Source organism: Pseudochaenichthys georgianus, chromosome 14 (assembly GCF_902827115.2).
Source record: "Pseudochaenichthys georgianus chromosome 14, fPseGeo1.2, whole genome shotgun sequence".
NCBI lineage: Eukaryota > Metazoa > Chordata > Actinopteri > Perciformes > Channichthyidae > Pseudochaenichthys > Pseudochaenichthys georgianus.
Genome location: NC_047516.1, coordinates 21,571,690 through 21,584,635, shown reverse-complemented (window position 1 = coordinate 21,584,635; position 12,946 = coordinate 21,571,690). Strand labels below are relative to the sequence as shown.

General features: G+C 41.6%; 1 protein-coding gene, 1 long non-coding RNA gene and 1 pseudogene across 2 annotated transcripts in view; 2 read left to right on the top strand and 1 right to left on the bottom strand.

Annotated features, from left to right (window-relative positions):
* Window positions 1-11,937, top strand: part of LOC117458122 (solute carrier family 22 member 6-like) — a 56,797-nt gene extending 44,860 nt beyond the window's left edge. The window contains exons 9-10 of the mRNA XM_034098392.2: window positions 11,112-11,315; window positions 11,467-11,937. Coding sequence (XP_033954283.1) covers window positions 11,112-11,315; window positions 11,467-11,554 — 292 coding nt within the window. The 3' untranslated portion in view covers window positions 11,555-11,937. The remainder of the gene's footprint in view (window positions 1-11,111; window positions 11,316-11,466) is intronic.
* LOC117458123 (uncharacterized) lies at window positions 819-2,088 on the top strand. Its single transcript, XR_004553403.2, has 3 exons — window positions 819-1,283; window positions 1,392-1,479; window positions 1,564-2,088. It is a non-coding gene; the product is annotated as an uncharacterized lncRNA (long non-coding RNA).
* On the bottom strand, window positions 5,655-7,892 carry LOC139435102 (putative nuclease HARBI1; annotated as a pseudogene).
* Window positions 11,938-12,946: the final 1,009 nt, after the last annotated feature.

Below are 12,946 nucleotides of genomic sequence, written 5' to 3'. Positions count from 1 at the left end.
TCGAAGGGGGAAAATACAAAAGCATTGTACACAATTCAAACCAATCAATGTTGTGTAATTAACAAATTGGTGTTTTTTAGTCGATGAGTAGTGCAGATATCACTGTAAATGAATCGACAGTAAGGAGAATAGGCTACTTACTTCCGGGTGTAAAATTCTCCGTTATCCAATGGGAATGGACGCTCGTAATACAATACAGGGGACATGATCATTATCTTTTAAATGACGTTAACTGAAGGGAACAATCTAGTTGACACAGCTGAAGCTCTGGCCTTCCTTAAAAACTAACTAATTTAATAAAAATAACAGTTGCATTACACACAATGCACGTTGTAGAAATGCGTGTGTGCACCACGACAAAGGAGCCTCATTCACTTTACATTGGGGTTGTTTGCGTGGTGCCGACACGCAAATGTAACAAAGTTCGTGACTCCACCACGCATTGTGGTGTTAAGGAGTCGTGGTGGAGTCACGCATTCTGGTGAGATCAGGTTGGTTTTATTGTGTAAAGTGTTCACCCCCGTTTCCTGCCTGTCTGCTTTCTGTCTGTTTCCCCTCCATGTCATTCCACGGTCGGTGTTCCTTGTGCTGCTCGTTGGTGTTGGATATTTTGGATTCTGCCTTGTTTTGCCACAGCTTTAATTTATTTAATAAAGCTCGCTTTTCGTTATTCTGCATTTGAGTCCTACCTGCTTCACCCATTCGTAACATTCTGATGAGAGTGATAGATGACTGTGGCCCATTCCCAAACCGCCCCCTACACCCTACCCCTACACCCTACCCCTCCGTTTGCGCGTTCACGCGGAGGGTCCGCCATATTAAGGGCTGGTCCAAAGCAATCAGGGCGGAGGCGTAGTGGGTTATAAAAGCCTCCGACAGCGAGTTTGCATGGATGCAGGCTTGATAATCTCACTCCACAGGTGTGCAACCGTTTTTCGGGCATGGAGGAAACAACGTCATACAAATGTGAGTTCCATGTGGTTATTTTTTTAAAGGATAAATAATACGTTGCCTTAACTAAAACATGTATTTATAAATCTACACGTGTTAATTTGCCAAGATTACATTAGATTTTAATTTTGAAGATGTACAAATCTAAATCGGAATCAAACTAACAACACATGTGTCAATTCATGTATCCATTCACTTACGAAATCGGTTTAAACTTAAGTGTGATTTGTAATTTCAGGGACTGTGGTAAAAACCAAGGCACTTATTGCTTTAAGAATGTAAAAGGATGACCTGTTCTGCAAAAAACGCAATGCTGCAAAAGAAGCATGGGAGTGAGTTATATACTCAATTCATATTTTGTGCAATGAAAGTAATGAATGTGCACTGTGGGTCATTGCCTTAACACCAATATATATTGTTTAAATATTCTATGATAACAGGTCAATCATTAAGGAACTGGACCTTGGGCAACATGTGTCTCACAAACAGGCCTCCAAGAAATGAGAGAACCTAAAAAAGAAATACAAGGTAAATGGTGTATTGTTATTGTAAAACATGTTTGTTTTTGAAAAAGCTGAACAAATATTTCTAACATGCATTTGTTTGCAATAGGAACTTAAAAGGCCAAGGACTGGAACAGGGACTGATCAGGGGGAAGAAACCCCTGCAACATGGCCCTTCTTCATGGCCATGGATGAGGCCATAGGTGCAAGGCCTTCAATTAGTCCTTCTGTCCTTGTTGCCTCAGCCTTGGCAAACCCCACAATCCTCTTTGATCCGGAGGCTGCTTCCTGCTCCTCTTCCTTCCCCCCCCAAATGTGGCTGATGATCCAGACCCCTCACCACCCTCATCACTGTCTGAGGCTGGAACCACCCAGCAGCCCCCCCCAAAAAAAAGAAAAGGTGCTATGGGAGTGCTGGAGTGCCTAGAACGCGAGGCAGAAAAAGAGGACGAACGCCACAGAGAAATAATGCAGCACTCAGATACATTTCTAACCCTGTTCGAAAAAATGGTCGACAAAATGTGATTTATTTCTCCCCCCCCACCATTGGCCATTTCTATGTTGATTATTGATGTTACTTTAAAGACTTGTTTTTGTTCGCTTGTATTATTTATTTGGAAGACAATAAACCTAATTTAACGTACTGTCCTTCATGTCTTCAATATTGTATGGGATATAGTAAATACAGGTAGACGGGTGATGAAGGTGACATTGCGTTTGCTTGATTGTTAGATGGCTACATTGTTCTGTGTGGGTTTCATAATGTAGAAGGAAAAGTTGTGCACAAAGTAATGGTGTGCACGGAACTAAAGTGTTTTTTCCAAAGTCTGAAGATTAACCCTGAATATCAGCATCTTAAATCAAGATATGTGTGTGCGCTTCATAGGTATAAGGCATTAAAATATACATGCCATTTACGGTCTTAATTGCTCATGTCAAACCATTTGCAGAGTTTCACTCAAAAAACAAAAGTGATTGTATTAGAAGACCTGTGTTCATTTTCTGAACCTTTGCTCTGTGCTCGTGATTGAATGATCCAAGAGGTAAGGACATTTGTCTCCAATTTGGGATTATGCAGAAAGACAATTCAGGAAAACCAAGTTTGAAATCAACGGTGCACAGGTTTATTTTATTTCACCTCTTTTCTCTAAAGTGAGAAGTGGAGCTCACTAAAACAAACAAAATTAAATCAGGTATGTGTGCACATCATTTCAAAAACACAAGTTAACACTCTCGACCTTGTTCTGACTTATGGTATTGAAATTGAGCAACTATTAGTCGAACCGCATAATCCTGCTTTATCCGACCATTTCTTAGTAACTTTTGAAGTACTGTTACTAGACTACAAAGCATTAGTCAAAAGCTCTTGCAGCAGAAACCTATCTGTTAGTGCTATAGCCACATTTAAGGAAGAGATTCAACCAATACTTAACTCGATAGCATGTCTGCATGTAGGGGAGGAAACTTATACAAAATGTACACCACCCCAAATTGATCATGTTGTTGATAGTGCTATAGATGCGCTGCGAATAAAATTAGACTCTGTTGCTCCTTTGAAAAAGAAGAAAATAAAACAACATAGATTAGCTCCATGGCATAATGCCGAAACCCGCAAAATAAAGCAAAAGTCTAGACAACTTGAAAGGATATGGCGTTCCACTAAACTTGAAGAATCTCGTTTAATTTGGCATATTACTCTCAATGAATATAAGAAAGCACTGCGTAAAGCGAGAGCAGCCTACTACTCTTCATTAATAGATGAGAATAAGAATAATGCAAGATTTCTTTTCAGCACTGTAGCCAGGCTGACAGAGAGCCACAGCTCGATTGAGCCTTCTATTCCCATAGCACTCAGTAGTAATGATTTTATGTGCTTTTTTAACGATAAAATTGTTACTCTTAGAAACAAAATTAATGACCTCTTGCCTTTGACCAGTATAGTGTTATCAACAGCTCCCGGAATCGTAAGTTCTAATATTACACTAGATAGTAAACTAGAATGCTTTTCAGCCATTAACCTTGAACAATTACATTCAATGATTCTCTCTTCTAAACCATCCACGTGCATGTTAGACCCAATTCCAACTAAGCTGTTGAAGGAAGTTTTTCCATTAATTAGCACTTCTTTATTAAATATTATGAATATGTCTTTATTATCAGGCTATGTTCCACAATCATTCAAAGTAGCAGTGATACAACCGCTTCTTAAAAAGCACAACCTCGATCCAGAGGTTTTAGCCAACTATAGACCTATTTCTAATCTTCCGTTCCTCTCAAAAATTCTTGAGAAAGCGGTCGCAAAACAGTTGTGTGATTACTTAAAAAACAATGATTTATTTGAAGATTTTCAGTCTGGCTTTAGAACACATCATAGCACAGAGACAGCTCTGGTTAAAGTCACAAATGATATTCTAATAGCCTCAGACAAGGGACTTGTCTCTATTCTTGTTTTGCTCGATCTTAGTGCTGCATTTGATACTATCGACCATGATATCCTATTGCAAAGACTAGAGCACTTAGTTGGCATACAGGGAACTGCTTTAGGCTGGTTTAGGTCCTATCTATCTGAACGCTCTCAGTTTGTACGTGTTAACGATGAATCTTCCACGCAAACCAAAGTTAGCCATGGAGTGCCACAGGGCTCAGTGCTCGGACCTATTTTGTTCACATTATATATGCTTCCGTTAGGCAATATTATAAGGAATCATTCTGTAAACTTTCATTGTTATGCGGATGATACTCAACTATATTTATCAATCAAGCCTGATGAAATTAATCATCTAAATAAAATTCAAGACTGCCTTAAGGACTTAAAAACGTGGATGACCTTAAACTTTTTGATGTTAAACACGACCAAAACTGAAGTTATTGTACTTGGCCCGAAGAATCTACGAAACAAATTATCTAAAGACATACTAACTATGGATGGCATTAATTTGGCCTCCAGTGAGACTGTAAGGAATCTTGGTGTTATATTTGATCAGGATTTATCCTTTAACGCCCACATAAAATCAATTTCAAGGACCGCCTACTTCCATCTACGTAACATTGCAAAAATCAGGCATATCTTGCCTCAAAACGATGCAGAGAAACTAGTCCATGCATTTGTTACTTCTAGGCTGGATTATTGTAACTCTCTATTATCAGGGAGTACTAAGAAGTCAATCAAGTCGCTTCAGCTGATTCAAAATGCTGCGGCTCGTGTACTAACCAGAGTTAGGAAAAGGGACCACATTACTCCTATTCTGGCTGCCTTACACTGGCTCCCTATAGAACACAGGATAGAATTTAAAATTCTTCTTCTCGCCTACAAAGCCCTTAATGGGCAGGCGCCATCTTACCTTAAAGAACTCATTATACCCTACTGTCCTACTAGGGCATTGCGTTCCAAGAATGCAGGGTTGTTGGTTGTTCCTAGAATCTTTAAAAGTACAATGGGAGCCAGAGCCTTTTCTTATCAAGCTCCACATTTGTGGAATCAGCTTCCAGTTTGTGTTCGGGCGGCAGACACCCTATCCGTTTTTAAGAGTGCGCTTAAGACCTTCCTTTTTGATAAAGCTTATAGTTAGGGCTGATTAGATTCAGCCCCTAGTTTTGCTGATATAGGCTTAGTTTGTCGGGGGACATCTTACTTCTTCCTTCTCTCTGTCTATACCCGTGTACACTCATGTTCCGATTAACCCAGCTTCCCCAAATGTCTTTCTTTTTGGTGTCTATATACGCTGGGATCCGGAGTCATGGATGATCCTGCGGTCCTGTGTCCTGGATCGCGAGCGCTGGATCTTGAGTCGTGGCTGTGGTCCTGGATCATAGGTCCTGGATGGATATCCTCGTGGATTCATCTTCCTATTATACACACATGCATTTCCAAACATTTGGACTACCTATGTTGCAAATGTATTATCTTTTCAATTTACACACGGCATCTATTGCACGTCTGTCCGTCCTGGGAGAGGGATCCCTCCTCTGTTGCTCTCCCTGAGGTTTCTCCCATTTTTCCCTTTAAACTGGGTTTTCTTTGGAAGTTTTTCCTTGTGCGATGTGAGGGTCTAAGGACAGAGGGTGTCGTATTGTCATACTGATATTCTGTACACACTGTGAAGACCACTGAGACAAATGTAACATTTGTGATATTGGGCTATATAAATAAACATTGATTGATTGATTGATTGAACAGACAACCACGTTTTGCCAAAAAAAAACACAAAAAAACAAAGTTCATTAGATGTAATCGTGCTCTCTCAGGTGTGGTGCCATTTGGACAGGAGCAGAGAGTTGTGCAGCAATCCTGTTCCTTAGGTGGTGTCCAGGACTTTCCTGTCCACATGCTGCGGCAGGGGGAGGACTCTGGTCCCCATCTTCAGGGGGGAAGGCTTCAGCATCCTCAAGGACATCGTTCATGTCTATGCACAGATTGTGCAGAAATGCACAACATGCAATGATGTCAGGGGCAAAGCTTGGACTGACCTCCAGCGCTTTGAAAAGGGTGGCCCTCCAGCGAGCCTTCATCCTTCCAAATGCTCTTTCCACCACAGACCGAGCCCTGGCATGATGCCTGTTGAATCTGGCCTGCACCTGGCCTTGAGGGACCTTGTAGGGTGTGAGTAAGCACTGTTTTTTCCAGGCAGGGATAACCACCGTCCCCAAGGAGGAACCAACCAGCTGGGGGAAACAGTGCCTGGCAGAAGATGGGGCTGTTTCGCAGTACTCTGGCACAGAGTCCTGCATCGGGTCGGGTACCCGCGGGTACCCGACAGGTGACCCGCAAAAAAGGTGATTCGCGGGTGGTATTTTTCCAAACGCTTTTTTCCGGGTTCGGTTCTGGGTAAAACAAAGATGATGCGGGTCGGGTCGCGGGTGTTGCATAGTAAATATATTGAAATAATTTAGTTTAATGTTTAAATCCTCAGACCTCTCCCCCGCGGGACCGTGCATAATCATAACCTCTGCAGCGCATCAATTTGCTGCTGTGCGCGCCACATTCGAAATGGCTGAGGTGAAGCTCTCTAGCGGAGAATACAGCATTTTCAATAACACTTCCTCAAGAGCGAAACCCAGCGTCTGGGAGGCTTTTGGTTCCTAGATGGAGAAAATAACCAACATCCCACGCTTTTTGAGACAAATATGCAACTGCGTGTGTTAATAATTTCACGTTTTCACTGCTCATATATAGGCTATGCGGGTTCGGGTCGGGTCGCGGATCTTGTGCCGACGGGTCGGGTCGGGTTGCGGAACTAATTGGCAATATGTGCGGGTAGCGGGGCGGGTTCGGTATTGCACGTCGCGGGTGCGGGGCGGGAGCGGGTCTTGAAAATCAGACCCGTGCAGGACTCTGCTCTGGCATCATGAACGGAGCCTGGATAGCCGATGAAGACATCCAGGAATCTCCCAGTTGAGTCACAGATGGCCTGCATCTGGATGGAAGGAAACAGCTTGTAATTGATGTACTCCTTGTGGTACTCGTTTCCTGGAGGTTTGATGTGAATATGGCATCCATCAATCACACCAGCAGCACGGTGAAATGCAGGACTCTTTGCAAGCTGACAGAAGCCATCTGCAATCTCTGGCAGCTCATCTGCGGTTGGCAGGGAAATGAGGGTCCTCAGGTTGGCATTTATCTGGTGACGTGTTTGATGATCCTGTGGACCGTCGATTTGGGAATCCCGAATGCTGAACCCACCACAGAGAGCGATAGTCCATGGGCCAAGCTGTAGAGGAGAACAAGCACCTCGATGTCTTGTCCCCATCCGTGGTCCTTTGGGGAGGAAAGCATATGCACCAAATACACCACACTAGATCGCTTAACTCTAAAGTCCTTCTTTAGACAGGCTTCAGGGTTGGCATACACGGTGAGAATTGGGGCAGTAGCATTGAGCTGCATGTAAAGACCTTTGCCCCCCTGTAAAAGACAAACACAGGACACAGTATTGTTCAATAACCACACACACACACACACACACACACACACACACACACACACACACACACACACACACACACACACACACACACACACACACACACACACACACACACACACACACACACACACACACACACACACACACACACACACACACACACACACACACACACACACACACACACAGCTCTGTAAACAATTCTGAGAGCAAGTCAAATTAACCTTTCCTTTTTTATTCTATAAACTACTGACAACATTTCTCTGTGTTGGAATTCTACAGACACTATACAGATATACACGTATAGCTTATAAGGAAAGACTAAATGAATGTATATCACAATATATCTAAATATCTATTTGTATTACACATACAAAGTTCATATAAGAATATAAGAAATAAAGTGAAGATAATTGTTGTATTGGCAATATTGAAATGTTTACCTGCCACTGGCACATCGCTAAAATGAGCCTCAACCTTCTGCGCCTTCTGTTGGATCTTGCCATTGCACCCGCTAACAGGCGACGGATAGCAACGCAGGTAAATGCAGCCGACAGATGTGGGTTGGACACCATGACGTCCGTCTCCTGCGGAGAGAGGGGAGGCCGTCCCAAAGCTTGCCGCTGTATTTATACCCTTAACCCTTAATGGAGGGAACTTCATTCAGCTGTGAGTGTGCCTACAGACGGAGTTCACTCCGTCACGGAGGGGGAGGGTCGAGGGAGTGGTTTGGGATTGGGCCTGTGTGCCAGGAGGTTGCAGTATCAACGAGCGTTGGCTAGCAGAAGACAAATACAAGCCATGGTCAAGCCCACGAGTAGCCTCCTGCAAAGTTTGCAACATAACGATGCGAGAGTCTGCGCTGACGAGCCACATGAAAGGTACGCCGTAGTAGAGCATTTTAGATTAGGCTAACGTTGCATGTTACGTTTGTTTAAGCTAACGTTAGCGAGCTGAATAGCGAACTCGATTGAGGGATAATAATAATTGCAGGGGACAATCATTTCAGAGGAGCGTACCTATGTTATGTGCGTTACAGTCGCCATCCTGTGGTGTTCAGAGGATGAAGCTCTCACGGCTTTTCGTGTTATAGTCATGAAATATAATCTATTGATTCGACACAGAGCGATTTTGAAAGCAATGTATTTCTACTGGTAGTATGTTTCGTACCTAAACCAAATGGGACTTGCTCTATCGAAATCAGTCACATTGACCCGAAGACACATTTTCGTTTGTATTACTGGTCTGGGGGAAGCTCGCGAGTGTGTGTGTGTGTATTTTTGCGTTTGTGTACCGGGGAAACACTCACAAGAAACACCGGCTGTTGTTATGCTTGCTGTGACGTTACATTAGTCCGTTCTCTGCTTGTAATTATGCCGTTACAAGCTTCAAAGTTGTATTTATCATCTGAATTTGCCGAAACAAGTTTAATATTCTGAAAGCCAATACTTTGTTTATTTGAAAACAGATGAAAACAAACTGTCTTATATATACAATTGAAGTATTATACAAGTAAAACTACATTTTGCTTTAATGCCATGTAATTGTAGAATGAACACAGTCTTCCTTTGAAGATGTATAAGTCAGGTGTCTCGAGTAGTCAAAATTACCTAAAATCATTGTACACATGTGTAAATATTATTTTCCACTTGTTACCATTGTGAGTCTATTTTTATGCAGCTCTGCGTGATTTTGTGGCTACAATTCAGACTAATATGCTACTAGAGGTGGAATAAGTACAAGTAGATCTTGTAGTGAAGTTATAAGTACAAGAGTGTAGGAATACTCTGTTACAGTAAAAGTCCTGCATTCAAAATGTTCCTCAAGTGAAAGTAGAAAAGTATTCTCATCAAAATATAGTTAAAGACAGTAAAAGTAGTCATTGTGCAGATTGGTCCATTTCAGAATAATATATATGAAATGTTTTATAATGATTGATCATGAAAGTGTTCTCAGAGCTGGTGAAGGTGCAGCTAGTCTGAATGACTTTGTATTCTGCAGGGTAGCTGGTGGATTTACTCCAGGTGGAACTAAAGTCTGATTCAACACTTGATTATATTTCACACCATTCATCCAGATCTGTAAAGTAACTAAAGGTATTAAATACATGTAGTGGAGGAAAAGTACACCATTTACCTCTGACTTATGTTCACTTCCAACCTAAAAGTACCTCAAAAATAGTAATCAATAATGTATTGAAAAGTTATTTGGCTGATAGTTTTATATTGGCTCAGCCACGTTTTACGGGAGGCCCAGTCTACATACAGGTCACTCATTTTGAAATATTAAACTTTGTTTTCTTTTCTTTAATTTTTGTATCCTCGTGTAGAAGGCTATCACGAAACACACATTTGGTTGTTTATAGCATAAGGAACATCTGATTTAATGTGAGGTAGGGAAATAATCATTTGAGTATGTGTATATTAATATGTAATTTACAACAGCTGTAAGATGCTTGAAAAGCTGGAAAATGCACCTTGAAAATGCTTGAAAAGTGCTTGAATTTGACTTTGGAAAAGGTGTAAGAACCCTGGAACTGTCAACAGGGGACTGTTAGCGCCGTGTTATGCATGTCCACTGCACCTCGCGGGAGCACGCACAGCGTAAAGCAAATACTCATGGACATTTCAATGATCTGTTCGGCAAAGTTAGGTTTGGAAACCGTATAATTTCCTTTTGGGCGGGCATAACACGGCATAACACCGGAGCCTCGCTGCGGGGAAACTGTGGCACTGTTCTGAGTTTTTCTAAATATTCGGTTAACGCGACCTCTGGTGGCCACTCAGGTTTCTTCGGGACTCTGTTGAAATAAGTCATCCAGTGCAGAACACTGCCGGTCAGTATGAAATATAACGAAAGTTACGTATGTAACTACGGTTCTGTGAATCCTGGATGACTGCCAGAGTTCTTCGTCACTCGGAATCTCGTCTTCCTGCGAGAGGATTCCATGGACTGAACTCGTTGAACCTTCCAGGGTCATGCGAGGTCACACGTGACTTTGTTGACATAGGTACCATGTGCTACCAAGCAAGCCTCCTCAACATTGAGAAACACCCTGTTTCTTTGCTTATCATCTGCACACTGTGTCACCAACAAAACAAACATAGTATATGCATATTTTTTCTAATCAGTTAAAGGTGGGGTAGGTACTTTTGGAGAAACCAGCTCGAGTGCGCTAGAATTTGAAAATACACAGCCGGAAAAAATCTGCCACTTCCTTACAGAGCCCCTCCTCCAACACACACGAACGCGCACATGACCAATGAGGGCACGAGATAAGTTTGTGCACAGATGGAAAGCTGACAGGCAGGTAGGCCATCCAGTTACTTTAGCCGGGCCGGCTCAGATGATTGGTCGTGCTTTTTACAGTACTACGGCTTCCACAGATGAAGCTGGATTTTTTGTCAAAGCACTTCAGATATTCATTGCTATCGGGATGTTAAGAGCATTCCATGGAATATAACAAAAAGTGTATCTCGAGCCGGTTTCTCAAACTTATCTACCCCACCTTTAAATAGTTACTAAAAACCCTTGTCCCTATCAGTGCTGTATATGGACTGCATTTACGAGGTTTATCTGTTAAAAAAAACACTTGAACTTTGAACTTTCATATAGGCATTCATTTTCAAGCGTTTTATTCAACGAAAATGACATAATTCATGTACACCTTAACTGGTGAATTTAGCAATGTCCTGAAATTGCAGCCTCTAATCTTGTTGTTCTTTCTCCCTCTCAGTCAGAATGGCATGGGCTGGGTATCCATGATGGCTCGGGTGGGAGCCATGGTGGCCCCGATGGTGCTTCTCACGGCCGACTATCTACCTTGGCTCCCGGGTTTGATCTATGGCGGCGCTCCGATCCTCAGTGGAATTGCTGCAATATTTCTTCCAGAAACACTTGGCTCACCCCTCCCCGACACAATACAAGATGTGGAGGACAGGTAAGATCAGGGGGGACAGGATCTGTTCCTTCTTTACATCTCTGCAAATCAAAACATACATTTTTAGTAAAGTATACTGGAGGCATTGTAGACATTAAGAGTGAGACAGAGACAGATTCATCAATATTTTCATTTTCTATTTTGACCACAGGGGAACTGGGAGAAGCTCCAAAGTGTCACGAAAGGAAGCGATAATCCTGCAAGACACCCAGGCAGATCTCCTAAAGCAGACGGCCTGAGGGCATATGGATTCTGCTCCTGAGGTTTTCCTGACATGTTAATGAACATATCTTGGACCTGGTTACTGCTTTTTCTCCGGCCTGTTTATTAGTTTGATTTCAATAGAAAGCTTATTATATTGTATGTCTGCTAGACAGGTGGAGTTGCCATAAGACAGGTCAATACAGTGAAATGAATAGCTGTGAACAATTAGATCTGTGTGTGTTTGTGTTATAGGAGGATTTTAGTCTGGATTTGCATAAATCATGTTTTTATATTTTAGAAAATGTGCCTTCTACAGGTGCTTTGCTTTTACTGGTATTTGTATAACTTCTTATTACTTGCAATCTAGTATTTGAAAACAAAAATATATTTTCATTAAAATCAGCACCTTCACATTTAAGTCTTGTGTGTCTTTTCAATTCCTCTGCTCTGTTGAACTGAAATACTTTGCACAATTTGTTATTTAGGATCCTTTTAGATGGGCACTGTCGGATACATTTACTGAAACAAGTCAGACATAAGAAGTTTGCGACAAGAGGATTTACATTTAACTGCTTTACGTCCGTCATTCATTGTCTGGGCCTTATCCTAAGACATCAATCAATAAGTACAAAATATGAAATCAGGTAGAGAATTATGTTTTTCAATCACACACAGAACCTACTCCTGTTTACATTTGTCTGTTCTCTTCATGATCACAAGAATGACCTCTGGTGTTCCATATTTTAGGTACAAATGTCACCCAGTCTTTAAATATTAATCTTCTGAGTCTCACAGACAATCGAACATGTCTTTGAATGGACAAACTGAATCATGGTATCCATTTTGACTGTGTGCATGATGCCGGCAAATTCAATAGGCGGTTTTTTCCACTTCTAAAAAGACACCGTAAAGTAACAATAAGTGCTGTACTTTAATATTTCATATTTGTGACAAAAATATATTGAACTGAGATTTAAAGTGGAGGATTGTTTCACTATTGATCGACCTCTAATATTTACAACGATGTCTGCTTGGATCACAAACGGCAAACTCAAGTGATGTTTTTTTATCAGGCTGCAGTTCAGTTTACTGTCAACTCACTCCAAATGAACACAGCTGTAATACATATAAAGTGTGTTTCTATTTTATATTCAATAAGGAAATAACATACAATACAGAATAAAACTCACCCTTGCAAACGTTGCTCTTTCCTGGTTTGTCTTGTGAATCTTGCTGTTGTGGCTCCATCTAGTGGTGAGTCCTCGGTAATGCAAAAGCTAAACCATTCAGATCCCCAACACTGTGTAGATCTTTATTTTGAAGAAGGGCGGACATTTAGAAGCTAAAATAACGCAAGAAATCTTCTCTGTACTACTTTAATGCTAGAAAATCGTGTTCTTACAGATCTGCTTGTCATTACATGTCTT